The 26,300-nt window shown below is 49.5% G+C and overlaps 1 protein-coding gene across 3 annotated transcripts in view; it reads right to left on the reverse strand.

The window, feature by feature from the left end:
• Positions 1–1,100: 1,100 nt before the first annotated feature.
• The window catches only part of ICE1 (interactor of little elongation complex ELL subunit 1), a 56,748-nt gene continuing 31,548 nt past the window's right edge, over positions 1,101–26,300 (reverse strand). Inside the window, exons 12-19 of one of the 3 annotated variants that reach the window (XM_032337816.1) lie at positions 25,872–26,281; positions 18,959–23,743; positions 17,562–17,730; positions 14,619–14,779; positions 10,689–10,879; positions 8,683–8,789; positions 2,981–3,079; positions 1,101–2,166 (exon numbers count right to left, since the gene is read on the reverse strand). In XM_032337816.1, coding sequence (XP_032193707.1) covers positions 1,985–2,166; positions 2,981–3,079; positions 8,683–8,789; positions 10,689–10,879; positions 14,619–14,779; positions 17,562–17,730; positions 18,959–23,743; positions 25,872–26,281 — 6,104 coding nt within the window. In that variant the 3' untranslated portion in view covers positions 1,101–1,984. Of the gene's footprint in view, positions 2,167–2,796; positions 2,907–2,945; positions 3,080–8,682; positions 8,790–10,688; positions 10,880–14,618; positions 14,780–17,561; positions 17,731–18,958; positions 23,744–25,871; positions 26,282–26,300 lie in introns of those variants that run through there. The other 2 variants (XM_032337817.1, XM_032337818.1) reach the window with 2 other exon arrangements.

Consider the following 26,300-nt stretch of genomic DNA (forward strand, 5'->3'; position numbering starts at 1 on the left):
AAACCTATGCCCATCCCCAACCCCTGGTGCCTAACCCAGTAACCTCGGAGTCTCGACTTCTACCTGGCCCGTTCCCCAGTGCGTGAATTTAGCAGGGAACCTCCAAGAAAGATTTGAAACCCATGTACCCTTTATCTTCTACGGCCACCCTGGGCTCTCCCCAGACTTCCTAAGCGGTCTTGGTGCCCCCTCTTGCCCTGCTCCCATCCTGTGGGCCCAGAATGGCCCTACTAAAATGTGATCTCGCATAGGAGACCTCTGCTCAAACCATCCAACCACCACCAAGCCTGGAGCTGCCCAGGTCCAAGAGACGGCAGTCACCTGCATGACGGACCAAACGCTCGTCTCCCTCAACAGCGTGTCCGGGCTATACCAGCCCCTTCCCACATGTAACGGGCTCCTCCCCCTCAGAGCCAGTCACCGGTCCAGGACGGTCACTGGTCTCCTCTCGGGGCTGGCTCCCGCCTCCCAGGCCCTAGCTCACCTGCTGCCTCCTCAGAGGGACCCTCCTTGCCCAATACACAGAAAGAGAGGAGTCACCCCTACTCTGTGCACAGCTCCACGCTTCCTTCATGCCCTTACTACAATTTCTGACTGCTCATTCACTGGGGTGGGGGGTAGGATTTTCTCTCCCAGCAGGTCAGAGGTCTTTGCCAACTGGGCCCTGGCTTTCTGCTCTCTGGCTCCTCCCAGCGAGGCCCCTAGCGCGAGCACATACTCAGCAAACACTGCAAGAAAGAACAACACACCAACAAAGAGCTTCCAAAGGGCAATGAAGAGTTACTTATAAATCTCAATTATGTTTGTTATAATTACTTTAAAAACACGAGGCAGGAATAGCAAAATAGTTGTCAAATGTAATTTTTAAAGGGCAGCAGTACTTGTAAGTAAACAAACCCAATCATGGGGGCCAATCAGTATGTAATCATCCGGTTTCCAATGGCACTAAGAGCATCTCGGAGAAACCCACTAGACAATGGTAATGTAGCATGTTTCTACCACTTGGAATGGCCGTTTTATCTTTGGTTAGAGTGGAGAATTTTCCGTCTTTGGTTAGAGTAGAAGTAATGCCAAGTGTCACTCTTCACTGATCAGAACAATCATGTGCATGGCTTACTTTTAATTTTTTATTATAAAAAACACATACAAGAATTTTAAGAAATGATGAATATAAGACAAATCAGAACCACGGTGAGTTATTAAACCCATTTTCTATGTACAAATACTAAAATTCCGAAAGTGGAATATCATCAAATGTGAAGCACATCATAGCACGGTCCATATATACACGGCACACACAGAGACCTGCCTGTGCGTCTCTGAATTGTCTATGTACAGGTCGCTGACACAAAGCCTGCAAGTGAACGTCTACTCTTCAGCCCTCCTCATCCTGATACAGTGACAGTTTGAAGGGCCTGCAGAGATAGGAAGATGATGCACTAGAGCGGGTCTCTAAGGTTCTCTTGGGTTCTCCTCTGACCAGTCGCGCACTATACCTTGAGAAACAATTTGAAGCCCATTTCCAGCTGAGACAGCCGAATAGTCTTCTAGCTCTTTCTCAGCCAGCTTATTTTTCTCTAGTCAATCATTTCAGCGCAAAGTTCAAAATTAGCCTGGGAACCAAATCACTGCTTTTATATTAAATTCATTATAAAATGCCACTCAATTTTAAAAAGCGACTAAAGGACACTTTCTGCAGCAAAAAAGGGCTAAGTTCAAGTTTTGTTGTTTGACCAAGACACAATAATACAACCCACATGTCATGGAATCACAACAGCCTTAAGTGAAATGTATGCGGATTAGGGAAAGGCAGCCCTGCCACGGCCGGCTTCTGTCTCCTCACCACAGTGAGGAGAGCCTCTGGGCATTTTCTCTCTTCGATGTCTTTCCTTTTGAAACCTCAGTTTGTGCTCCGCGAGCTGACTCATCTATTTGTACTCGAGATATGTAAAGGCACTTCTCTAGACACCGGGAGCGGGGTGGCTTAGCCGACTTCCTCCGCGCACAGTGAGCTGACTTCCTCCAGGCAGCTGAGCACCGCGGAGGGCACGCTGTGCGCGGTCTCTTGGCGCCAGGCCTCCAGGATCTTGGATATTTCCGCTGGATTGCTGGGACTCAAATCACAGAGTGCGTACACAGCCGCCAGCTGGATGCCCCACGGGATATCTGCAAGGAATTTTCATATCCGTCATTACACAAGAAGATGCTTGTGATTCAAAATGTTCATGCTGCCCTCCACTGAATCACTATTCACATACAGGACACCCGCTGCCGGCATGAAAAATATGAAAGAAAAGTCCTGCAATGAAACAATGGGTGAAGCACACATCTGCAGATGGGAAGAAACAGAAGAGCAGCGGAGCAGAAGGGCTGTGGGCAGGCCCCAGTGCTGGCCTGGCCCCCAGCCCTGGCAGAGCCAGCACAGGCCATGAGGCCAAAAAGCTCCCAGCCTCGTGTGACCCACGCCAACGCTTCCCGGAGCAGCTCTGGAAGGATCACACTCCATTCCAGAGTCTCCATAAAATGTGGATCCCAAAGCATTTGGCAAAGTGGTGAGCCCACTGGCTATTCAGTGGGAGTTTTACACGTTGCTCTGAACACGAGGAACGCAGCCCTGCGGGGAGCTTAGCCCGCCCCGCCCTGCACACCACAGTGCACCACCGGAGCAGCAGCCGGGGCCACCGGACCGCAGCCAGGCCCAAGACCCTGCCGTGAGGGCCTTCTCATTTCGCAGAAGGCTTTTCAGAAGTTATTTAACTAAAATCAGCTAAATTTTAGTTAAATTGTAATTCAAACCACACACCAGAAAACCCACAACAGCTCCCACGCGGGGCGCGCAGGCCGAGCGGCCACAGGCCGATCCCCGCAAGCGCGCAGCAGTGAGGGGGGCACCGAGCACCGCGCGCAGGAAAGACACAGATGCGGTGTACGGGAGGAACGCGCGGGACTCAAAAGCCACTTCAATCAACAAAGGTTTTACCTTCGTCCCGGGCGTGCTGGATGAACATGCCGATAACGGAGCTGATGTTCTTCACAGCGGACGGGAAGCCCTCCTTCAAGCCCAGCTGGCCTAGGCGACCTGAGGACACAAGGAAACCAAAACGCGAGCCACCTTCAGTGAAGTGTGAACTTCTCGTAAAGCTCTAAAATTCTGGTTTCCTTCCTTTAACACCGTGTACGTTAAGGATCCTGAAGTTCAAATGGGAACATGTTTCTTACATGAAAACAGGTTAAAAGGTGAGGCACCAGGACCCCACAGAGCGCCATGTATCTTACTGGGGGCGGTGGGGACCGAGGCGACCAACCACCCTGCTCTCACTCACACGCGGGACACGACAGCACCTGGCTGTCTCAGCAAAGGTATCACAAGGAGTGGAACTTGGGAGAAAGACTGGCTGCCGCAGGCTCACTGGGAAATGGTGGACTTCTGTGAGGTTCCAGGAAGCCCCGCACAGCTGCCCAGCAGGCCTGGCTTTGGTCCGACCCACAGCCGTTCTGACCCAGCCGAGAAGCACAGCGGCACTTGAGTGTGGTTCGCAGACCCCCAGAGTCCTCAGGGTCAAAACAATTTTCACACCACCAGCACTTTCACTCAGGAGTGACCTGCCTTCTTCCCAGGGCTCAGCCCAGACGGACGGCACGAAAGCCGGGGCCCCAGGGGCTGGGAGCTGCTGGCACGGGGAGGGAACCAGGACGCTCCCCAAGCAACACCCACATCTCCCTGAAAGAATGACTGACTGACTACAGCTCTTCAGACCAAGACAGACACTTTCTCAAAAATGAATAAAGTGAACCTAGTCACTGCAAGGAAATTTATCGCTGTTGTCCAAGATAAAATGTGAGCTCTTAAGCAAAACCAGAATTTTGGAAAACCTTCCATCAGCCACACAGAGCTTGACAGCTTCAAAAATCTGATGAGATCAGTGACGACATTAATGCCTGTTTTCTCGATACTGTTGGTATTTGGAAGACCTGTGCAAGTCAGTACTTTCCAAGTGCGCGGAGCAAGTCACAGAATCACGACTGGGCAGAAGGCCACCTCCACGCACTGCGAGAGCCCCAGGCCGCTCAGCGGAGACTCCCTGGGGAGGCTCAGACTTTAAGCTGCATCCAGCCTTCCGGAGGTCCCCCTTGTGGAAGTTCACCACAGTGTCGAAGAACATCCACACTGATCTGAAGAGGCTATTAAAATACTCCTCTCCCTTTATCAGCTCCGCACAAAACTGTATTATCTTCACACACTTCAACCAAAACAACGTCCTGCAAGAGCCTGAGTGCAGAGCAGAGAGGCCCCCGAGCCAGACAGTGAAGAGGTCTGCGACAGGATAAACGCCCGCGACGGGATAAACGCCCGCAACGGGATAAACGCCCGCGACGGGATAAACGCCCGCGACGGGATAAACGCCCGCGACGGGATAAATGCCGTCCTCCTCACCGCTGTCGTCGCTGGGCAAATCCTGCCCACGGAGAATGTCGTCTATGTTAACAATGGTTTATCGTTATTAATGTTAAATGAAGAGCTACATGTTATTTTCAATCCTGAACATGTTAACACCTGGTAGGTACGACCTGGAGTGACAGAAGCTCCGGGGTTTCTCGCTGGGGGCAGCGAACGCCAACTGAAGGCTAACGCAAACAAGAGGAGGCCACACAGCTAGTTCCCACTCACCCGGTCCTTCCTTCATTCCCAGGATCCGGGGACTCGAGCTTGCTTCAAAGCAGAGGCCCCATTCTCTGTCTCATGGGGAGAAGACTCTGGGACACGCCCGGATGCACTCGTACCACCTTTCTCCTGGGTTCTTACGACAGGCCCCTGCGATCTCTCAGTTCTGCACCCACGTGTTCTCAGTACCACACACATTCTCGGGTCTGTATGTGAACCCAGGCCCTCAGCTGCATCTCCTTCTCCAATATGGAGAAACAGGCCAAGGACACTACACAGACCTTTACTACTTACTATCCCAGAGAAAAACCAACTTAGTGCTGGTTACATGCACCCTAAATGCTATGACAGAGAGCAAACGCTCCATAAATTCCTACTGATGGATGAATGCCTGGAAAATTTCAAATCCAGGATGAAACTATAAATATCTGGATAATTTCTGGTAAATCTTCCACTGAGGCTGAAAAGTATTGTACTTCAGGGATCAGGAACTTCACTTACTGATCACTCAATAGCAGATAATTATCTGCTTCCAATCGGATCAGACTGGTAATGGTATGTCCCCAGATCTGTCCTGCAAGACAATCTACCAGGGGGGTTCAACCCGTTAGTGACAGCAGAGATAGGAACGGGCGTGTGCCAAACACAGATGTGGGCTCATCCATAGGATGTGAGTGTAATCTCAGGTAATAGAGAACTCTATGAAAATGGCTTCTGTTCTTTCAATTAAAAATGCTTAATGAATTGGATTTTGTAAGTGATTTAAATTAATGGAGCTATCAGGGTTATAGTAAGAGGAAGTCATAACTCAGAGGTAGGTGGCTTAGGGGAAAAAACTTACATACATGATGACAAAGATGATGGACAAATTTGCTCACTACATGGGAAGAAAAGTCCTCCTACAGAAGGAATGTGAGTCCAGGGTGGCCCAGCCACATTAAAACATAACAAGTAAGAGATGTGGCCTTAACCTCCAAGTCTAAGGACTGCCCAGCATCCAGGGAAGCGTGAGGAGGGCAGCTGGGGGCCAGCCGGGAAGGTGCCTGTGTAGCCACCCGGGTTTTCATTCAAGAGTGCAGATACAGACATCCCGAGGGAAAAGTGTGCTGAGATAATTTCAAAAAAGGAACAAGCCCAAGAAGAGACTGGGTTCAAATCAACAATGGTTACTTCAGCTGGCCCCACAAAAAACTGCTGTGCGAAATGGCGTTCTCCTAGCTTCTAGGATCCAGTCAAGACCAGATGGGCCAGGGGTAGTTCACGAGCTCTCTGGGGGCAGAAAAGGTACCACGTAGCCCTGCACTCAACGTGATCCAGCAGCATGCCAACTGCGGTCCCCGCTCTGCCACTCCCCATGGTGTGGCCCCAGAAACAAGGGCTGAGCCTTTCCAAGCTCATGTCTGCCCGACAGAGGTAGGTTCTTCCACTTCTCATGGCCCCCTGAACCTACAGCAATGCACTCTACAAAATGTGCTAACACGTCATCGTTGAAGATGTCAGACCCTGTTCTCATAATCCTACACTCGCCAAGAGCAATCTTCACACCCCTATCCAGCACCAGACAACACAGAACTGCTCTGACAGAAAGCGTCTTTTATTTCCCATGGAGTGAAAATCCAGTTAGGGTTTTGCAAATCTAGAAATAAAAATAAACATAACTCCTTTATTTTATGAATGATTAGTGATTTTGGTCATTATTAAATCACAGCCCAGCAATTTAATTACTTGCTAAATTCTTCAGTGTCAGCTTCAGAAACCGCAAGAAGTTCTCCAACGGACTATCTTCTTAGAAACAGTTCCAACTCCCAAGTCTGACAGGTGTGCAGACGGGCCCACGCACATCCGACCCTGACATGACTCCTCAGAACTCTGCCAGCAGGCCTCGCCTGTCTCTGTCCCCCACCCTCGCCATCCACCCGCATCCCGCCCCGTCACCCGGGAATATCGCTTCGGTGGACAGCCAGCCAGAGCAGGCAAAGCTGAGCCGCCACTGGCCAGCCCCAGCCCGCAGAACCATGGCCAGCCCGGCTGTCCCAGCGGCCCTCTCCTGTCTACAGAACTAACGAGGCTCCCAGGCCTGCCTCTGCTCTCACTTTCACCATCGCCACCTCCTAGCTATCCACCCTCTGGATCACATTCGATATTTATATGTTAACATTTTATCCCACAATACTGGTAACTATGTATTGTCAATTATTCCTGTAATATACGACTATGTATGACTTTAATTATGTCAGTATCCACACACACATCTTCTAAAAAGCTTTTCAGGCACTTTGGACATCCAGCCAAATGTGGAAGACTCCTGAAAGCCCACTGTAGGGGAGATTCATGCATGAGGCTGACGCTCTGCCACGGACGCCCAGGGACTGTGAGAAGTTACCAGACGTGACCAGCAGCCGTCCGCTCTCCCACACCCGTCCCCTCTCCTGTTAACGGCCAACACATATGTGTATGTAAACAACAGCAAAAATCACACCATATTTCCTAAGTGTGACTTCAAAAAGTTTATCATGTCTTTTCAAGATTCCAAAGATACTTTATCTAGATCAATAGATCTATTTAAGGATTTAACAACATCTCCCAATTTTTTAAATTTTCAAATAGGTTCTATAATTTAAAATGTCATTTCCAAGTATGAACATTTTTCTTGAATCCTGGAGAGAAGACGCTATGGAAAGCAGAGTGCGACGTCCAGATGCCAGTGCACGGCTGAGAACATGTCCCTAGCCCTGCTCCGTCCGTACTGCTTCCGGGGAGGGCGGAGATGGTTTCTCAGGGCTTCCTGAAATAAGGGACTCTGCACACTGTGTTTTGAGACGGCCCCCCAGGGAGCAGTTCGTCCACTTCCACACCTCAAGCTGTCTTTGGAGGCGTCTCTTCGAATTCCCCTACCGCCTCCAGCAATCACTTGGCCCACAGGCTCTCTTTCTGGTAACTTCCCCCAAGGTGTACTTCTGGCTCTCTCCAGAGGAAGGAGATGTCTTCCCTAAGAGCAGGCTGCTGCTTGGACCATTTTGCACATTCACTTAGCACCACGTGCTTCAGAGCAGCAATGCCTGTTTACTGGGACGGCAACCTAACTAGCTGTTATATACACGTCACAGACGATCTAGTTATGGGACTTACTTAGGTAACTTAAATATTTGCAAACCTTACTTCAAGTGATACTATCTTGAAGCTCTAACTAATTAAACTCCAAAGATCCTTAAAAGTCATGGTGAGTATGTTCTAGGATCTGAGGGGCTACAACACTGGTATCAGATGAGCCTTGATGGTGTGGCTCAGGGGGCAAGACTATGTGTTAGAGATGGAGAAGTCCGTTCAAAGTAAGAAGAGCCTTCCCAAAATTAACCGATCTCATCAGTGATAACTCTGCACGGTCTGGAGAGCAACTCATCAAAGATGATGCAAGGAGGAAAAAATATGTAAAAATAAAAAATAAAAAAGTATGGGCGACAGGGAGTAGAACCAAAAACCCCAGAGATCCTGCTTACCCACGATGGAAAAGCATCTATGTCCCATTTAAAATCTATTTAAGCAAGATTTTAATTTCTGATATGGGCCTGGAGGAGAACAAGGCTAGTAGTCCCTAGTCATGGAGTTGTATGATGTGACCCTGCCCGGGCCAGCAGAGAACGTGGTACACGAGCAGGACACAGCATGTTACAGACACCGAATGAGTCCCGAGCATCACAGGCTGCAATTCCATGTGCTGCTGGGCACGTGGGCATGTGCGTGTCCCAGGAGGAACCAAGCAGCACACGTTCAATCACATGTCCAGTGGGCCGCGTGAAGATCATCTCTGACAAAGTCAGAGCAAACAGCGATTTATAAAGAAAGGGTCTGAACGAGGAGAAGGAAGTGAGAACGCATCTGATGCGGCGGTGGCAGAAATCCGTCACTAGGGGGGTCTGGTCAGCGACCGTTACTACACTTATTCTCATTATTACACTTATTCTCCCACATATAATATGTGATCAGTAACAATAAACATTTTATTAAAACAGACAACTCACCGATCAGCCTCAGTATCGACGCTATAATAATATCAGGAGTATATGCAATGTTCGCATGTCCTTTTCTGTATTTTATCCACTTATCCATTACAGGCCACAGCTCTTTACTAAAAAACAACAGAATATATATATACATACACATGTATATACATACACGAATGTGGAAAGCTTGCATGCTCACCGTCACTCAAAGATCAACAACTTCAAAATGGTCCATAAGACACAGACAATTGATAAAGAAGGACTTTTCTTTTTAATTTACTTATTTTAAAGTAGGCTCCATGCCCAACGTGGAGCTCAAACTCACAACCGTGAGATCAGGAATTGCAGGCTCTCCTAAGCCAGTCAGGCACCCCAGAACAAGGTCTTCTGAAGATGTAACCTTTTAGGTTAAAAAGAGACCAGACACAGGAAGCTCACACAGTCTCCAACCATTCAGATACTTGGGTCCACACTGACTAAAAAGAAGCTGCAAGTACCTGTAGGCTTGGACCTTTATTCTGTTTCCACCCCTTCTACAAGGCTTTGAATAGGGACGCTAGACAATGTCCCCAAGTCACAGAACTGGAAGAGGTGGGAATCTGGATTTTCACTGGGGACATTACAGACGTGCATGTGGCACCTGAGTTCTAGAAGCCTCTGCCATGTCCTCGGAGGAGCGTGGAGCTCAGAGGCAGCAATCAAACCACACCTTACAAACTCTCTACTGACTGAAAACAGTGCCAGCTCCTCTTTGCTTTCCCTTCCTTCCAAAGTCTATTTACTCCTTACATAGTATTCATAGTATTAAAAAGTTAAATGCCAACACACAGAAAAAAAGGCAAATTAAAAGCACCTCAAATTAAGACATTTTCAGATAACATTACTCAACTAATTCTGGACTTTTCTTTCCCTGTACTTCTCTAGGCACACAAGTATAAATCCAGTGAAGGTGACCACAGCACTCGGGGCTCCGGGTGTGGCACTGGCTCAGGCACAGATCCCGCTCTTCAACACTCTGTCCTCGCCCCCAGCAGGGGTGCCCAGAACCACCTGTGGTGGACTTACTTGTCACCCTGCCTGCTGGGCTCCTCTGAGTCAGGAGACGAGGCCCACAGGAGGCGCTCACATCTTCATACGGACAGTGCTAGACGTGCCGCACCGTCACTCCCTTAGCCAGCAAAGCATGGGAGCTACTTCCATGTCAGTATCTACACACCCACTTACAGCGATGACTTTAATGTGGCAGTACCATAATTTAATTCCCTATCATTTGACATTTAGACATATAATCTGTCCCTAGTGTTAAGGAGGAACAGTTTTCCACAGAACACATTCAAGTACCTCCAGGATACGGACTATTAATCCTTTGCGAATCCTCTATAATGCCACAGACTCCTTTAAATCAGTCTTTCTCAGTCAGGCTTCCAAGAAAATTAAGACCGACGGAGCGATCACCTGAATGACGACCTCCTGTCCTTCCGGAGACAGCACACGGCTAGTGTCAGAATTCTCCGTGCACAGAGAAGAGCAAATTCATGCATAAAACAGATGCCTGAGACTAAGCTCCCTCCTGAAAGCCAGGTGAGAAGAGCTGCTAACACGGCATTCTTCCTATGTCTGTTCACATGGGTTTCCCAAGTATCTGAATGTTAAGATCTGATCATGGCACGTTCCCCTACACCAGTCATGGAGGGCTGCCTTTCTGGGCACTGCTCTATGAGTTGGGGATGTTCCAGTGAACCCAAACCCCTCCTTCACAGGGGTCACCGCTCCTTGGGAGAGAGAAAGTAGTAACAGAATATAAGTAAGTTACAGCCACCACAAAAACAAAGCAAGGGGATGTAACAATAATACATGTCTTTTAATGAGAGTTTTACCAATTTTTACCCAAATCAAATGTTGCTTGTAAAATGTTTCAGCAACCTTCAAGAGCAAAACCAATTCAAACCACAATTCAGCAACCATGTGACAGCCTACCTTCCAATTCAAGAACCCAACTTTCAGTTAGCACAACAGCCTTGTACCTTATAATGTTATCATGTGTCCAAATCCACTTCTGATGGCAGCAGAGCAGGTCGATAGCAAATATGTACTCCCAAGTGTTATCACTTAAGTCTTCCCCAAATTTTTCACTGGACTGAAACTCCGTTTTGGGACACAACTGTATGGTCAACAGCAGCTTAGAAACCATGAAACCCACATCCACAGGAGCATTCTAGCAAATGCAAAAGAAAAAAGAAAATTTAGAGTTTCAAATATAACACATCTTATGTTAGTCATCTCCTAAGTAAGAACGTAATAAGCATTAGGTGAATAATCATTTAATTTTAAAAAACATTTATTCAAAGTTGTATTTGAAAAGGAACTCTATTTATCGTAGTCCTATACTATTTGCCCTAAGATGATTATAAGCACAGAGACTGCTAGGCCAGATAAGAAAACTCCAGGCAGGGGGCACCTGGGTGGCTCAGTTGGTTACGCACGCCATCTCTTGGTTTTGGCTCTGGTCATGATCTCAAGGTCCTGAGGTCGAACCTGGGGGCTCCATGTTCCAGACTCTCCCTCTGGCCCTGCCCCAGGGAAGAGGCTTACTCACTTGTGCTTTCTAAAATAAATCAATAAAATATTTAAAAAAAAAAAAAGCCTCCAGGCAGAAAGCAGAATCTAATCAGGCAGAAAGGAGGTAAGCGGCAATACAGACAGAAATGCAGATTTATTTTACCTCAAATCAGAGAAGAAAAGTTGTAACTTTTTTAAACTTTGAAAAAGTTCTTCCAGTTCTATCATCCTCTGACCCTCAATATCAGTCTTTTTACAAAAACTCATAAACTCGAGTCAGCCAGCACCAGACTCCTCACCCGGCATCTTTCACACCTGTGCACATTTGATGCTATACGTCCCGGGAGCCCGAACAGTCGTTTCTGCAGCTGAATGTTATCCTTTATGTGAGGGACCAGTCTGCTTACGCACTCACCGCGACACACATCCCCACTATCCAGCCCAGGTTACCCGTGAAATGCTGTGAGCATGCATATAACCTGTCTTTATGTGGACATTAATTTGACATGTCTCGGATAAACACCTAGCAATGGATTTGTAATTGTTTTCCTTTCTTATGCCTTTTTTTACTGGGTTCTGTTACTAAAAATAAACAGGGGGTGCCTGGGTGGCTCAGTCGGTTAAATGTCTGATTCTTGATCTCAGGGTCATGAGTTCAAGCCCTGTGTTGGGCTCCACAATAGGCGCGGAGTCTACATTAAAAAAAAATAATTCAATAAGTAAAAAATAAACTTGCAAAACATACTAGCAAAAGACTGGAATTACTGGGTTCTTCAGAAAACTAGCCAAAATTCAGTGGAATCTACACATGCTTTTTATACAGTAAACTATACATCAACATTTCCACCTCTTTTGTGACAACTGAAAACAACTGATTTATCAAGCATTCCACCTCTAAAACCAAGTTTGGTCATTTTTATTTTGCTAAGAAAGCATCCTCAGCTTCCGGCCTGTCACTACAAAGCTGCAGGTGGTGGGCTTCTCAACCTCTCTCCCACATCTGGAGTCTATTTTCTTTCTCATTTTTGAAATCCTCGATATTTTCTATTTTCTCTTTTTTCATTAATCTGATCTGGGAGCTCTACGTTTTGCTACTATTTCTTAAAGGCAATGAGTTCTTTTTCTACGTGTTTTTTCCTTCTCTGTTTCATTACTGTTACCTTTAAACTCTATTCCTTTTTTCCTAGATCCCTTCTAGGATCTCAGATATTTAATTTCTAAGATGACAATCAGCCATTCTATTATCTAATATTAAAACATTTAAACTACCTTAATGAGTATAAGTTTTATAACAACTAGAGCTCTTTGGTATGGAATGTTTTCCTTCTCAATGACTTTTACAACATTTGTCTTACTTTTGAGTTCCTGTTTATTCCCAGGTTGTCCAGGACCACGTATGCCAACTTTCAAGTAGTGTTTATGGAATCTCTGAACTACTTATAGAGGATTTCATGGAATTACTACCAAAGAATTTTGTGTATGGAATCTTTACTTTTTAGGAATTAAAGTTTTTATGTGGCCAAATTCATCACTGGTTTTATAAATGTGCCACAGACATGCAAATAAATATATATTCTTTCCAGTTTACTTGTCGTATTACTGAATTCCACTGTTCCACTCATTTTTGTCTATCTGATCTGTTGAATTCTGTGAGAGAAAATCTCGAAGCCTTACAATGGTATTTTTATCTCAAGTATTACTCACTTTTTATACTTTTGATTTTATATTTTTATTTGATATGATACAGAACAAACACACTTGGTGAAAGTCTATTTTCTTTATAATGTCTTTGATCATCACACGACCACGTCTGGTTTCACCCCGACCAGGCCACCAGGAGGCGCCAGTGTACAGCAGGAGGACCACGCAGGGGCTCCCGGCCGGCCGGAATCTGGGAGGACGCCGCATGACTGAGGCAGGTCAGCGGCATGAGGTGGAAGGGCTCTTCTGACTAAGCTGCTGACCTGAGTCCGATGGTGTCTCCCAAGATGACACTCATTTCTCTAGACGAGTTGCTGGAAAGATGATTACAGTCTTGCTCTTTAATGTTTCCTTAACTTCTGTTTACCAATATTCCTTTCCTCTATTTCTTACAAGAAAATAGAAGTCGGGGCACCTGGGTGGTTCAACCAGTTGGGTGTTGGGACTCTGGATTTCAGCTCAGGTTAGGATCTTCGGGTTGTGAGCTTGAGCCCGGCATCAGGCTCTCTGCTCAGCATGGAGTCGGCTTGGGATGCTCTCTCTCCCTCTCTCCTGTGTCCCTCCCGTGCTCTCGCTCTCTCTTTAAAAAAAGAGAAAAATTCTCTCTCCCCCTCCCTCTGCCCCCACTCATGCTCTTAAAAAAACAAAGAAAATAAAAAAGCCTAATGAATATTAATATCAAAAAGCACAAAAATGGAAAGCAAAATGACATATAAAACTGCACTACACACATAAGCCAGGATAACTTCAAGAGGAAATTAATACACGGTCATTTAAAAACAAACCAAGGCTGGGACTCCGGGGTGGCTCAATTAAGTGTCCAACCCTTGATTTAGGCTCAGGTCATGATCTCAGTTTCATGAGTTCAAGCCCTGAATTAGGCTCTCCGCTCAGCACAGAATCTGCTTGGGATTTTCTCTCTCCCTCTCCCCTGTGCCCCTCCTGCACTCTCTCTCTCTCTCTTAAAAACAAACAAACAAAAAAAAACCCAAAAACAGAGAGATTCTCTCCCTCTGCCACTCCTCCCACACACATGTGCACACTTTCTCTAAATAAATAAAAAATAAAAAACAAAGATCAACCTCTCACTGAATTCTACATTGCTTCTTAGAGTTTACCACTGTCAATTCAGCCTCCAGAGAGTCTCACTAGACCACATCTGTAACATAAAAGAACACTAATCTAGATGGTATATTAGCACTCAGTTACCAAAGAAAATCAAAAAAAAGAGGAAAAGAACACGTAAGAACTAAGTATTTAAATAAAAATTCCATCAATCAAAAAGAAAAACACAATATTTAGATTTTAAAAAGTCAGGACAGGAATGAGTTGCAATGCCATTTTTCAGTTCTCCAAGTGCCCATCACAGAAGCCAATGCTATGCAGCTCCTATGAACCAACCCCTACATACACATTCCACATGATCATCAGTCATAAATTAGTGAATGAAAGAAAATTTTTGGAAATTACCAAAACGCCTACAGCTCCAATCCTTCCCAAAGTGCCTCATGCGCATTTCCTGAACTAAATGCATAAGCTTAGGCTAAAATGGTATTTTAAATGATTCAATAGGAAGAGTCCTGTTCCTGAAATGCCTATGAACTAATTCAACACGAAACACAAAACTGAGTAAGGACATTCATAGGAGATCTACAAGTAAGGTCTGACAATTGAGAAATAAAAACAAACCTTACCTTTTCCCAGTTGAGAAAGGCTCTCAAACAGTTCCGGACCTCTCCTTTAGCACGTTGCCTGGCAACCAACTGCATCGCCTTATTAATCACCGATTGGGAAATAAATATATCATGCCACATATTTGCAATGAACAAAGTCAGTTTCTCTGACTCTGGAAAATCTATGAGGAAAAAACAAAACAAAACAAAAAAACCTTTATGTCTAATCAAGTGAATAAATTACAAGCTAAGAACCAATTTTAATAATTTCACTTGTGCCTTGCAGGGTCTCCTACCACTGAAGGCGGGTGCCCGAGGAGGCCCTGCTTTGTGCAAATCTGCTTGTTTCTACCCCAACCTTTTCCCTTTGGCAAACCTTCCTTAAGTAGATTTGAAACCGAATACCTGGACAATATACAGCACTGTCTCATGAAAAGAGCCATCAAATCCAGACACGAAGCAAAGGCAAGCCTCTCTCTTCAGACTTCTGAAACCCTAGAACCTCCCCATTTGAGAAGTGTCACTTCAGGCTATTTCTTATGCACTGGGAAGACAGAACTCACCTGCGCAACACATGAAAGGCTTCTGATATGGAGATGTTTTTATACATCACGGATGAAAACCTTCTACTGTGCATGCTTCCCCACAGTTGGCTTTGTTTCCTCAACCTAACCCACACACCGCTCACACACAATGAAACACACTCTTAAGCACCGTCTGATGGATTCTAATGAGTGAACATGTACGTATAACCCCCACCACAGCCAACACATAGAACATTTCCACCCTCCCAAACCCCATGGCCTGCACCCGTCCGGTGCCTCCCTTCGCCCCCGACACAGACGACCCCGACCCGCTCCCCGACACTGCAGGTTAGCTCTTTCCTCCGCTGTCCGTCGGCGCGCTCGGACAGCGCGACTCTTTTCTGCCCGGCTCCCTGACTCAGCAGAATGCTTCCGCGACCCACTGTGCTGCCACCACCACAGCAGCCCCTCACTTTGTGTGGCCAAGCCGTACTAAGCTGCTTGAGACCCCACTCCCGTCCTTCCTTCAGCTAACAGACGTCCGCGTCCGGCGCCGGGCGGCTGCCCGGGAGGATCTGCGGGTGCGTGAGCACCAGTCTAGGGGAGGTATGGCTCCACGTCTGCTAGATAAGGACCTGCGAGTGGGATTTCTGGGTCATACGACCAATGAAGATTTTGATCTTGTGAGAAACCGTCCGTGTTTTGCAACTTGGTTGAACCAGTCGACACAGATTTTTACCGTTTGGCAGGAAGCCACATCTTGCGTTTCCAGAGCAAGTAAGTCAAAGCAGACGCTCACAGTCTATTCTGACCTGCTGTTTCGGAGACGGAAAATCCTCCCACCCCAGGACCTCTCTCCACATGCGGCGCCATCTGCCCGGCATCTTCTCCCTCGTTTTTTAGTTTTGTTTTTTTAAGATTTATTTATTTATCAGAGAGACACAGCCAGAGAGCGGACACAAGCAGGGGGAGAGGGAGAGGGAGAAGCAGGCTTCCCACTGAGCAGGGAGCCCGATTCGGGGCTTGATCCCAGGACCCTGGGGTCATGACCTGAGCCCAAGGCAGACGTTAACCGACTGAGGCCCTCAGGCGCCCCCTCCCTCACATTTCTGAGAGGCAGTCGCTGGTGTCTTCACACCTCCAGTTCGGAAGCCGCTCTGACAAGGCGAGCTTCTGTGACCCCTCAGTCTCACAAATCCCCCTCCACGGCACAGCCCCTCAAGCAACAGATCCTCAATGTCTGCGAACAATGCATCCTTGAGGGGTAGGGGTACGTAGGGACAAGACAGAATCCCTGCCCTGACAGAGCACACAATGTGGTAAGCGGAGACAGCAAACAGAAGCGTTCGGGATACAAGGCCAGGGGGGTAAGCACCGTGAAGAAAAAGCCAGGAGCCTGCAGGAGGAAGGCCATGGGAGTCCCGACAACAGGGGGGATCGCTTCTGAGGGAGAGACCTGCTCCCCACGAGCCTGACAGAAAGGGGGCTGGCGGTGTTTGACAAGAACAGAACCTCGCGGGGGCCTAGCGGAGTCCACGCCGCTCGCCTCGCTAGTACCCAACACTGCGGGAGCCCCACGTGCGCCGGGGCCACGTGACCAGCAAACACGGGCCTCAGCACTCGGGCGTGTGTGCGTCTGGTTCCAGTCACCGTCCGGGCCCTAACACCTAGGGAGCACACCGTGAACTACTGCGGAGTCCACCGACGACTGCAAGAGGAAACCAAGAAAGGCAGAGGGCCGCAGACGGCAGCCTCGCTCACAGATGTACACACGCCGGGCACCTTCCATTCCCAGCTTCACAAGCCCTGTGCACTCCCTAAGAAGGATGAAAAACCCTATCGAGCTCGGACTTTCTGACAGGAAACTGAGCTGCATTTGTTTATCATTACTCTGTTTACAAATGTTCCCACTGAGGACGTCCTATTACAGAGGCGGACTCCTGATCCGCCCCGTGAGCGGGGAGCGAGGCGGAGGAAAGGAAAAGCGGCCTGGAGAGCCCGCCTTCCCCGCCCTCTGCCCCTCCTCCTGCTCCGGGCTCGCTGCACTGCCGGAGAGTCGGCCTTCTCCAGCTTCCGATGCAGCACGGGGGTCTGTCCCTGACTTTACAGTCATTCCCTTACCTCGTGTTGCCAGCATCTGACTCTTCAGTAACTACACCAGGAGACAAACACGCAGCGATGAGAGACCCTGAATTATGCGCCAGTGCACATGTATGTGTTGACAGAAGCACATGTATGTCACGTCAACTCTCCCACTGAAAACCAGGCAGGGCGTGGGACAGCGCAGGCTCTTCATGGCCTCTGATAAATGCCCAAACATTAACACTATTTTGAAAGATACACCGCAAACACTTAGCTGCAAACACGGATCCAAGCGTAACAATGAGGTAAAAAGGCAGAAGTGGGCTTCCAACACAGAAATGTCACTACCTAAACGTACCTTCCTTAAGTAGGCTGTAGCAAAACAAACGAGCTCTTTCCAAGTCCCCAAGTTGCCGACAGATGCCCACATACACTCTGCAGAGGGCGTGAATGTAATTGCGCTCCATGGAGGTCTTCTGAGTTTTCAGTTCTGAGAGAATAGAGTGCAGCAAGCACTCTGCTAAATGCTAGGTTTGAGAAAAAGAAGAAAAAAGAAAAGGTAATGTACACTTGAATTGCTTCTGTCTACTAAATAGCTCAAGTTACAAAACTGAAATAGGGCCATAAATCTCGCACTCGAGCAGCCAGCAGAAAAGAGCGGTCACTGTGGCAAACCACCTGCTTTTACTCAGCCCAGTGACCCACCTCCCGTCCCCTCGCTGGTGTGGGGGGCAAGAGGTCCAAACCTGCAGGCTGCCTGCAGGGACTAGGGGCCCTGGCCAAGCACATCCGTCTGCCTGCGGCCGCGCCAAACAAGTATTCTTCCTTGTTTGGGATAAAATAATTCAGTGTGTGCGCTGCGCACACTCTGCGCACTCTGCATTCTTCTCCCGTTCTTGTCTTCTGAATTCTGGTGTGCCTACACATTCATCCTGTTTAGGTCTTAAAAATACTGGGCAACCATTTTCCTACGTAAGAAGAAGGGCATTAAATAATTCGATCCATTTGTTCATTTGAAAATAAAATTATCTTTTCAAAGTGACATGTATTACTTTCTCTACTTTCTGAAAGTAAGCAATCTACACAAGACACATCCGTATTGTTCCCACCATGGCTCTCAGGGTGTGCAGGAAACCAACACGGCGCGATCCAGGAGACACTGGAAAGAATCCACACAAGGTGTCGACATGGAAACTTGGAAAATACAACCCTAGAGAAGTCCTAAAACACCAGTTGTGTGAATCTGCACAGTATTCCCACTTTAACTGTCCCTATCTTGAAACCAAGATCGGTTCCTATTTCATAGGTGACAGATACGATAAAGGAGGCACAGGGGAACCCCTTGCTCTCTTTCTGGAAGGTGCTTAGACTCAAATGTGTGCGTACTGTTCACAGAAAAGAGAGGCTCCATTACAGGAAAATAATTTGATATTTTGGAGCAAATCATTTTGAGCTTTTAATCATGCCAGAATTGATGGGAAATATGCAACTGTAGTCCTGACAATCACTTTTATTTCTTTAAAATTTTAAGGTATTTGATGAATACAAATGATCAGATCCCCAGTGTCTTTTTCCAACTCAAGTACACAAAATGCTGACTAGAAACTAAGTGTAGGTCACAATGTTTATATGGATATCTGTCTATCTCTGAAATCAAGTTTCTGTTCAGGGTCATCTACCACTTTGCTGAGAGCAGAGAGCCTGTCTCTGAGGACATGTAATTCCTAGCGCTCCTACAGAAGAGCAACCACGTACCTTTTTGGTTGTGCTAAATTCATGAACAACTTCCTTCTCTTGATCTCTCATGACAGGCTTTTTGGAGATATTTCCTACATACACGTGACTTCGAATGACAGGTAAGAGATCAAAAGACGACTCTGCGATCTTCTTCAGCGCATCGGCTATGGCTTTGTCATGGGACTCTACAGTTTCTTTTGGGTTTGGAGGCAACTGTGAAACGGCACTGATGGTCAGAGAACTTTCTTCCTCTGCCGCCACAGCTTCAGTTTGAGGGAGGCTCCTCCGGAGGGCCTTGCTGACTCCTTCTGTAGTGGCGCCCCCAGTTTCTGGTTCTGGGGACCCGCTGTCCAGCCGCAGTCTTTTGGCACTCCTCAGTGTAGATGCAGACAACGTCCTTTTCCCCCCTGCATCCTGGCGAGTCCCCCCGTCTCTGGACTTCTCCTGATTACAGTCACTCCCTGAGCTGCCCCCTGTCTTAACAAAGGCGGTGGATGTTGAGGTGATTGCCTTGAAGCCTGTGATAGCACTGACAGGCCCCGCTAAGCTCTTACGGTCTGCAGGAGGACCTCGAGTGAGCTGAATGTTCCCTTTGAGAATGTTGAGGGTACGGGCCCTGGCAGACAGTTCTGGGTACATGGTGTCGAGGATTTTAACGGAATTCTCTTGGGGTCCAGCCACAGCCGGGTGGGCTGATGCCAGAGGCGGGAGGCGGCCAGGCACAGGGAGGGCATGCTTTGGGGTGGCAGCACAAAATTGCAAGGGTGAGGACAATATCCTCTCGCCGGCCGGTGCAGCAGATGGGGACGGAGATGTGCATGGGGGAGAGAGGCCTCCCGGCCCTTCCGGCAAAGGAGACATCACAGGAGGCACAGGGAGTTCACACAAGGGAGAAATCTGGCCAAGAGGAGAGGTAGGTGAGGAGGGAGAAGAAGTTGCTAGCAGCGGAGAAACTGGCTGCGAAGTCCTTGGAGGTGTAGCAACCAGAGGAGCAAGCAAGGGTGGCAGAGGGGGCCCCACCTCCCGCCGGATTTTACTCAGCGTGTCAGAACCATCTGTAGGGGTTGATGTGTCAGCATTGGCGAGGATGGTCTGAGTTTGAGTTCTCTGAGTTTTTGTGTTCTCTCTCTCCTCTGAAAATGACTGAGAACCTTCATTCTGATTAGTGTCAACTCGGCTTGATGCCAAAGCCTTTGCCGACTTGTTTGATTGATCTTTGTTTGAAATCTTTGATCGATTCTTATTTTTGCTGAACGGCTCTAGTTTCGAGTTAAAGTACGTGTGATCAGATGCGATGGTCTGAGACTCAAAGTTCTGATCATAGATCTCAGAACTAATCCTTACGCTAGGTTTGACAGGCCTGTTACGCAGACGGCTTTTATCAAAGTTGGTGCTCTGGCTACTGCTGGAAATTTCCTCTTGCGCACATGATAGGTTGCTGCCGCACTGGGGCTCTGGAAACGGAGGGTCAGGGTGACCGGTCTCTGGAGACTTCTCCATGGAAGTAAGGGAAATGAAGCCAGCTCCCAGGCCTCCTCCATCTGGGGAAACAGGGGTGTCTTCAGGAGTGTCACACAGTATGACCTGGTCCACATCTGGCATGAGAGCTACCCCATTTATGATGGTCCAGTGGTCCCCCTTTTCAATGACAAGATTTTGATCCTTATTGATGAGCACGTTTATGACTTCGGAGGTCACTGTGGATATCTGGCACTGAAACGTTGTTTCTGCCCCCTCCTCAGCACTGCCTTCTATGATCTGCCCCGCCACGGAGTCAGAGCCCTGGGGGGAAGGCGCTGCCCCACCTCCGATCGGGCTGCTCACACTGGGAACACCCTCAGGACTGCCAGGAGTGACGTCATGACTCAACGAGCCGCTAGCAGAAGGGCCCTTGCCAGTCATGCTGGCTACTGGAGGGGATGAACCTGAAGGGTGTGGCGGGAAGCCACTCGCCCCCTGAGGGGGGACGTGCTCTCTGCCAGGCTCACCGGTCACGCCACCGTGCGTATTTGAGAGCACTAAGTCAGCAGCGTCTTTTCTAGGAGAGCTCTCGCAGCCGGCCTGAAGCTCCCGTCCAAACCTGGTGAGCACCTCGGACAGCGCTTCCAAGGAGCGCCGAGTGAGCCGCCCTGTGCTCTTCAGAGCACCGTCCTCGTCCTCCGATTCAATCCACTCTTCGGAGGTTTCCAGGGTTTCTTCCTCACAGAGCTGCTTTCTATACTTTCCTCCTAAGAGGTCACCTGGCTTTGAGTCTTTGTTCATTTCTTTATGCAGGGTTCCTTTGCTAGAACATTCTGAAACAGAGTCCCCTGAACTGTAATCTCTTAACTGACAACTTTCAAGAAACATCACGACCTCTGACGTAGAGAGCCCGTCGATCTCAGAAAGAGTACTGATGTTGAAGTCCTGCAGCGCAGAGGTCAGACGGCCCACCTCGATGGAAGGCCGGGTCTCGGCTGCGCCAGCACCCGGGGCTCCTAAACCCCTTCTGGAGGCACGGGCAGCGCCCTGCACTCGGTCTCCCAGCGCGGCTTCGGGCTCACTCTCCCACTCGCTGCCGCTAGGCGCCTCACTCTCCTCCACCTCCGTGTCGCCACCTCCTCCCTCCCGAATGCCCGAGTAACAACACAGAGGCCCAGCGAGAGCACTCGCGGGGACAGCACGCGTCTCTTCATCTTTTCTGAGAATCGCCGACGGGAGAGCCGTCCCTGTGGTGCCTGGACCTTCAGGTGAAGCCCCGCCAGGAGTCTGAGACGGCAGCTCTGGGGACTCCTGCAGGCTTGGGCGGACACGGGGAGAGCCCTCCGGGATGGCCAGAGCCTCGCTACCGGACCTGCCCGTGCCCCCATAGGGCACTCTGTCAACAGCGAAACTTCTCGACACTGGCACTTCTGGAGCGGGACGGAGTCGGTCCCCATCCAGCCCAGGGGAGTCCAGACTCGCGGCATGAAGGAGCAGACTTTGCTTCGGCGCTGCCTCCTGTGCTGAGGCTTCGGTTGTGGCGCCTTGGTTTGGGACAGGGGTGTTTTTAGGAGAGAAAGACGGTCTGCTATTTGTGGAACAATGAGAACTTCCGACTGGTGAAGAACCACTGGGAAAACTGAAATTTGATTTTCTCCACGAGGCAGAAACTTGTGGCGAGGTCCCTTCCTTAGTAGCCGCTCCCTGGGCAGCCCACGCCGTGTCCTCTCTTTCTCCGCCACGTCTGGCTACAGAGGACGTGGCAACAGCCCCAGGATCGGCGTGTGCTGCCACGAAGGGAGGCTCAGTCCTCTGCTGCCTCCAGGGTTCCAGTCTAGCGCTCTGCTCTCTGTCGGGCCGGGCCTGCTTAGTGATCACGGACACTTGGTTAGGCAACAGTGACGTAGGAACCCTGAGCCCCATGGGGTTATTTTCTGAGGCAAGTTCAGGCTTCGATGTGGACCGTCTACTTTCTAAGGATGATGCTGCCTGTTGTACCTGATGGTTAGTCTTCTGTTCGGGTTCTGACTTAGCCCTTAGCCTTTCTTCCCCACCTCTCCGTAACACATCACTATGGTGCCACGAAGGGCTTTTAAAAACAAACCCACCCTTGGTCAAGCTACGCTGAGACGCTAGCAATGGTGTAGAATCCGCCCTAGTCACGGGGAGCTCAGCGCTGGGACCCTGGCTTCTGCACTGTGCCTCTTTCATAGCTTGTATAAATACTGACTGTGCAAGTGAACAGACTTTGGGAATGCCTTTCAAAACGTCTCTGGACTTGACCTCACTGTCGCTCTCATTATTAAAATGTGATGCTCCCAACTCAGGGCTCAAAGCACACAAGCTCTTCTCCAGATGGTTCTCTCCGGCAGGACACTCTGGGGGCGCAGGCTGCAGATCTAGCACGTTCAAGATTTCAGCTTGTAGCTTCTGTTCTGAGTGGTGCAGTTCCATCGCGGTAACTTTAGCAGGAATATGTGGGTCATGAGCGTACTTTAATCCAGAGGAAGATGGGGAGTCACTGCAGACAGACGATGCTCCCGAGGTAGAAGAGGAAGAAAGGCTGGCATCACCATGGAGCCCTGGGGCACCCGCTGCCTCACCTGCATCGTCCTCTGGCTCAGGCGATGCTCCTAAAATGAAGCCTTGAACATCTCGCTTCTTTCCGAATACGCTACACATTCCCTGCAAGTGGTCAGAGATTGACAGACGATCTGATTCAAGAGGGATTTCATTAGTTAATGTCCACTTAGTAAACTGTGATTTGGGGGATCCTATCATTTTGGATAGTAGGGTTTCTCCTTCAGATTCCATGAATTCACTGAATGGCCTCTTGCCGAGGGGAGAGGAGCCCACATCAGACTTCCGGAGGGCCGCTCCGCTGCCCTGGGCCTGGCTGCCAGACGACATCTCAGCACACACGTTTCTGATGGGTTCATGAAGTGTGTTCTCGGTCTGCACCGACTTATCCGCCTCCCTGACTGCTCTCTGTCCTTGTGCCTCATCCGAAACGGCTCTTCTCCCGTCCCTCGCGGACTCACGTGACACCATCCAGTGTTTCTCGCAAGCTCCGGGGTACGCAGCTGAAGGCTCTCTCAGCGTCGCTGTGAACGTCCCAAACCCGACAGTTGTCACTTCATTTACTTCCAACGTAGTCAGAGCCTGGGTGGCTTCATGTGATTTGAGCTTTTCCTCCCAGGTACCAACACTTCCTTTACTTTTTCTGGATGAACCAAAATACTGTGATTCAGATGTCTCATCTTCTGAAACAGACTCAGCAGAATTTCTATGTTGGGACAATTCATTATCACTGGAATCTGTATACTCTCCGAAGTACGTTTCCTTAAAAACGAATGAGTTATTCTTATTAGTTAAATGTTAACTAAAACGACTAAACATACCCAACAATTAAATGCCTTAAAAAGCGATTCTTAAGAAAGACTAACTGGACCGACTGCGTCTAACTATCAATCAAATGCATTCCTGAAGAACCCTTTCAGACACAGCCAGGAAAGGGGGAGGAAAGGGGAGCCCCATCCGGAAGCTGCCAGCAGGGAGCCGAGCTGTGGCAGAGCAGCCCCTGCCACCATTACGGGCCTCCCCGAGCCCCCCCACCCCCACACTCCCACCGCAAGCTCCTCCCACAACAGACAGGGCCAGCGTTAGTCTATCCTCCAAAGGGCCAAACATTCCTACTCTCTGGCTCTTCCTCCCCGTTTCCGGGCCCAGAACATGTCCAACTCCAGCTGCACAGCCTTCCACCCCCCGCTTCCAGGTCACTCCTCTGCAGGCGTCCAGCTCCAGCAGAGCGGAACTGGCCACCACTCCGGGAAGCGACCTCCACGTACCTCCTGCAGACATGTCCTCATGCCTGGGCTGCATCTGGGCTGCTGTTACCAAGTGAAGGAGCTCTACCTCTTTCAACAGTATGCACACCCACACTGCTCCTTCCCGCTCAGCCCCTCCCCATCTCTGCTCCAGAAACCCCCCACACCCCAGGGCAGCCCCTGCTGCTTTGGCTGAACTGCCCCCATCACACGGCGCAGCAGGAGAGCTGGCTCCTCCATCGCCACCACGCTCCACCATGCTCGTGGCTCTAAAATCCTAGTGCCCGGGTCCCCTGCAAGCCCCGTGCTCGCCCCGCACCCCCGCACCCCCCGCTGACACTGAGCGCGCCCCTCCCCTCCCCGGAGCAGGGCCGCTGCTTTCCTTCGCTATTTTGCAGCATCCCCGCCTCTTCCACCTCCGCAACCACCACACTAAAAACCTCACCAAATGCTGCTCATCAGCCTCCTAACGTTTCTCAAACCAGCCCCAGCTCTTGGACCCCAGTGCTGCTGCGGGGAAGAGGTGTGGAGAACGCTGGAAGCTGCTGATTCCGGCCGGGATACCCCCCTACGCTCTTACCTTGTCCAGATTATCCCCAGTCCCTACGCCATCACACAGAGGCTAAAGGGAAACTTGCAACTGAACGTCTATCTTTAAATCCACTTCCCAGATCCACCAAGGACTTCCTACTGCCCTCACGATAAAATGGAAAGTCCTAAGGACACAGACGGCCTCTGCTGACCTGGTAAGCGTGAATGTTCTCTGGCACAAGCTCACCTTCGGTCCCATGACCCTGTGTAAGAGGGCCTCCACCGGAAGCACCCCACCCTCTTGAACACTCAGCTGGGCCTGTCTTCCCAGAGCATCCCTGCCCTCCCTGGCCTCCCTCAGGAGCCTGGGTCCTCTCCAGCTGGTGTGCCCCCAGCCCGGCAGTCTCTATCCCAGCTGTACGATCACCTGCTCCCTCCCCCGCCCAACTGCCACACAAGATCCAGCCAAGTGGTAACCACAGACTAAGTCACATCCGTGTTCCTAGGCCGAGCGCGGCCCTGGAACAGAAGAGATGTACACTGCTTCCTGAAGAAAGGGAGTGACTCAAAGCAATGCCTTTATTTGCTCCTTAAGCCAAAAAGCATACAAATCTGCTTCATCAAGACTTAACTCCCTAAGTCTTCATCAAGACTTAACTCCCTAAGAATTTGCAGAACCATTCTGCAAACACATGAAAAGGTGATGAAGTCATCAAACGGAAGCAGGGAATCTGGCAAACAGAGGTTAATGGGCATGTGTGTTACGTACATGGATTCCCCATCTCTGAAAAGCTCCAGGCCTGCAACCATACCTTAATGCATTCACTGCGCTAGGTTCCAGGCAGCAGAGAGAACAACAACTAGAACACGGTCCTCCCACAGGGGAATGTGAATTAGGGTGAGTATAAAGACACACAGAATGCAACCTTAAGTGAACATGTCATGGGCTCCACGTTCTTGTAAAGAGCGTGGGCATGCCCTCGTCAATGCGCACATCTGCCCCAAGCAAGTCTGGTTTGAATATCACTGAGCAGCAACCCCCTGAACATAGCCAGCGTGCCCGCAGGGGCAGCGCGCCCACAGGAGAACTCAAATGCCAAGTACAGACTCACAGGCGCCAGTGAAGACGGTAACGTGCTCAGGGGTGGTAGGGACACCAAAGGGGGTGACGGCACCGGAGACAACAGAGGAGGAGGACGTCTGAAGAAGTCAACTGCAGCCTGGAGGTCTTCGTCGAAACAGCGATCACGATCAGAGAAGTCAGCATTGTCCTCATCAGTCCTTGGCGTCTCGCGCTCAGGACGCAGGCCCTCGTCAGCTGCGCGGTCACTGCAGGGCGCGGGTCCGCCGTCCTCGCGTCTCCCCACGTGTCTACATGCAGAGAAGTCGCCCTCTATTTCCATGGATAGTTCTGCCAGGCACGTCTGCACGGCTGTGGCTTGCAGTGGCCTGCCTCCTGCCGGAGGGGGCACACCATCGTCCCTGGACTCTGTGGGCCCGGGGTTTTCTTTGGCAGGTTTCTCTGTGGGAGAAAAAAAGTA

This window comes from Mustela erminea, chromosome 3 (assembly GCF_009829155.1).
Source record: "Mustela erminea isolate mMusErm1 chromosome 3, mMusErm1.Pri, whole genome shotgun sequence".
Taxonomy (NCBI): Eukaryota; Metazoa; Chordata; class Mammalia; order Carnivora; family Mustelidae; genus Mustela; species Mustela erminea.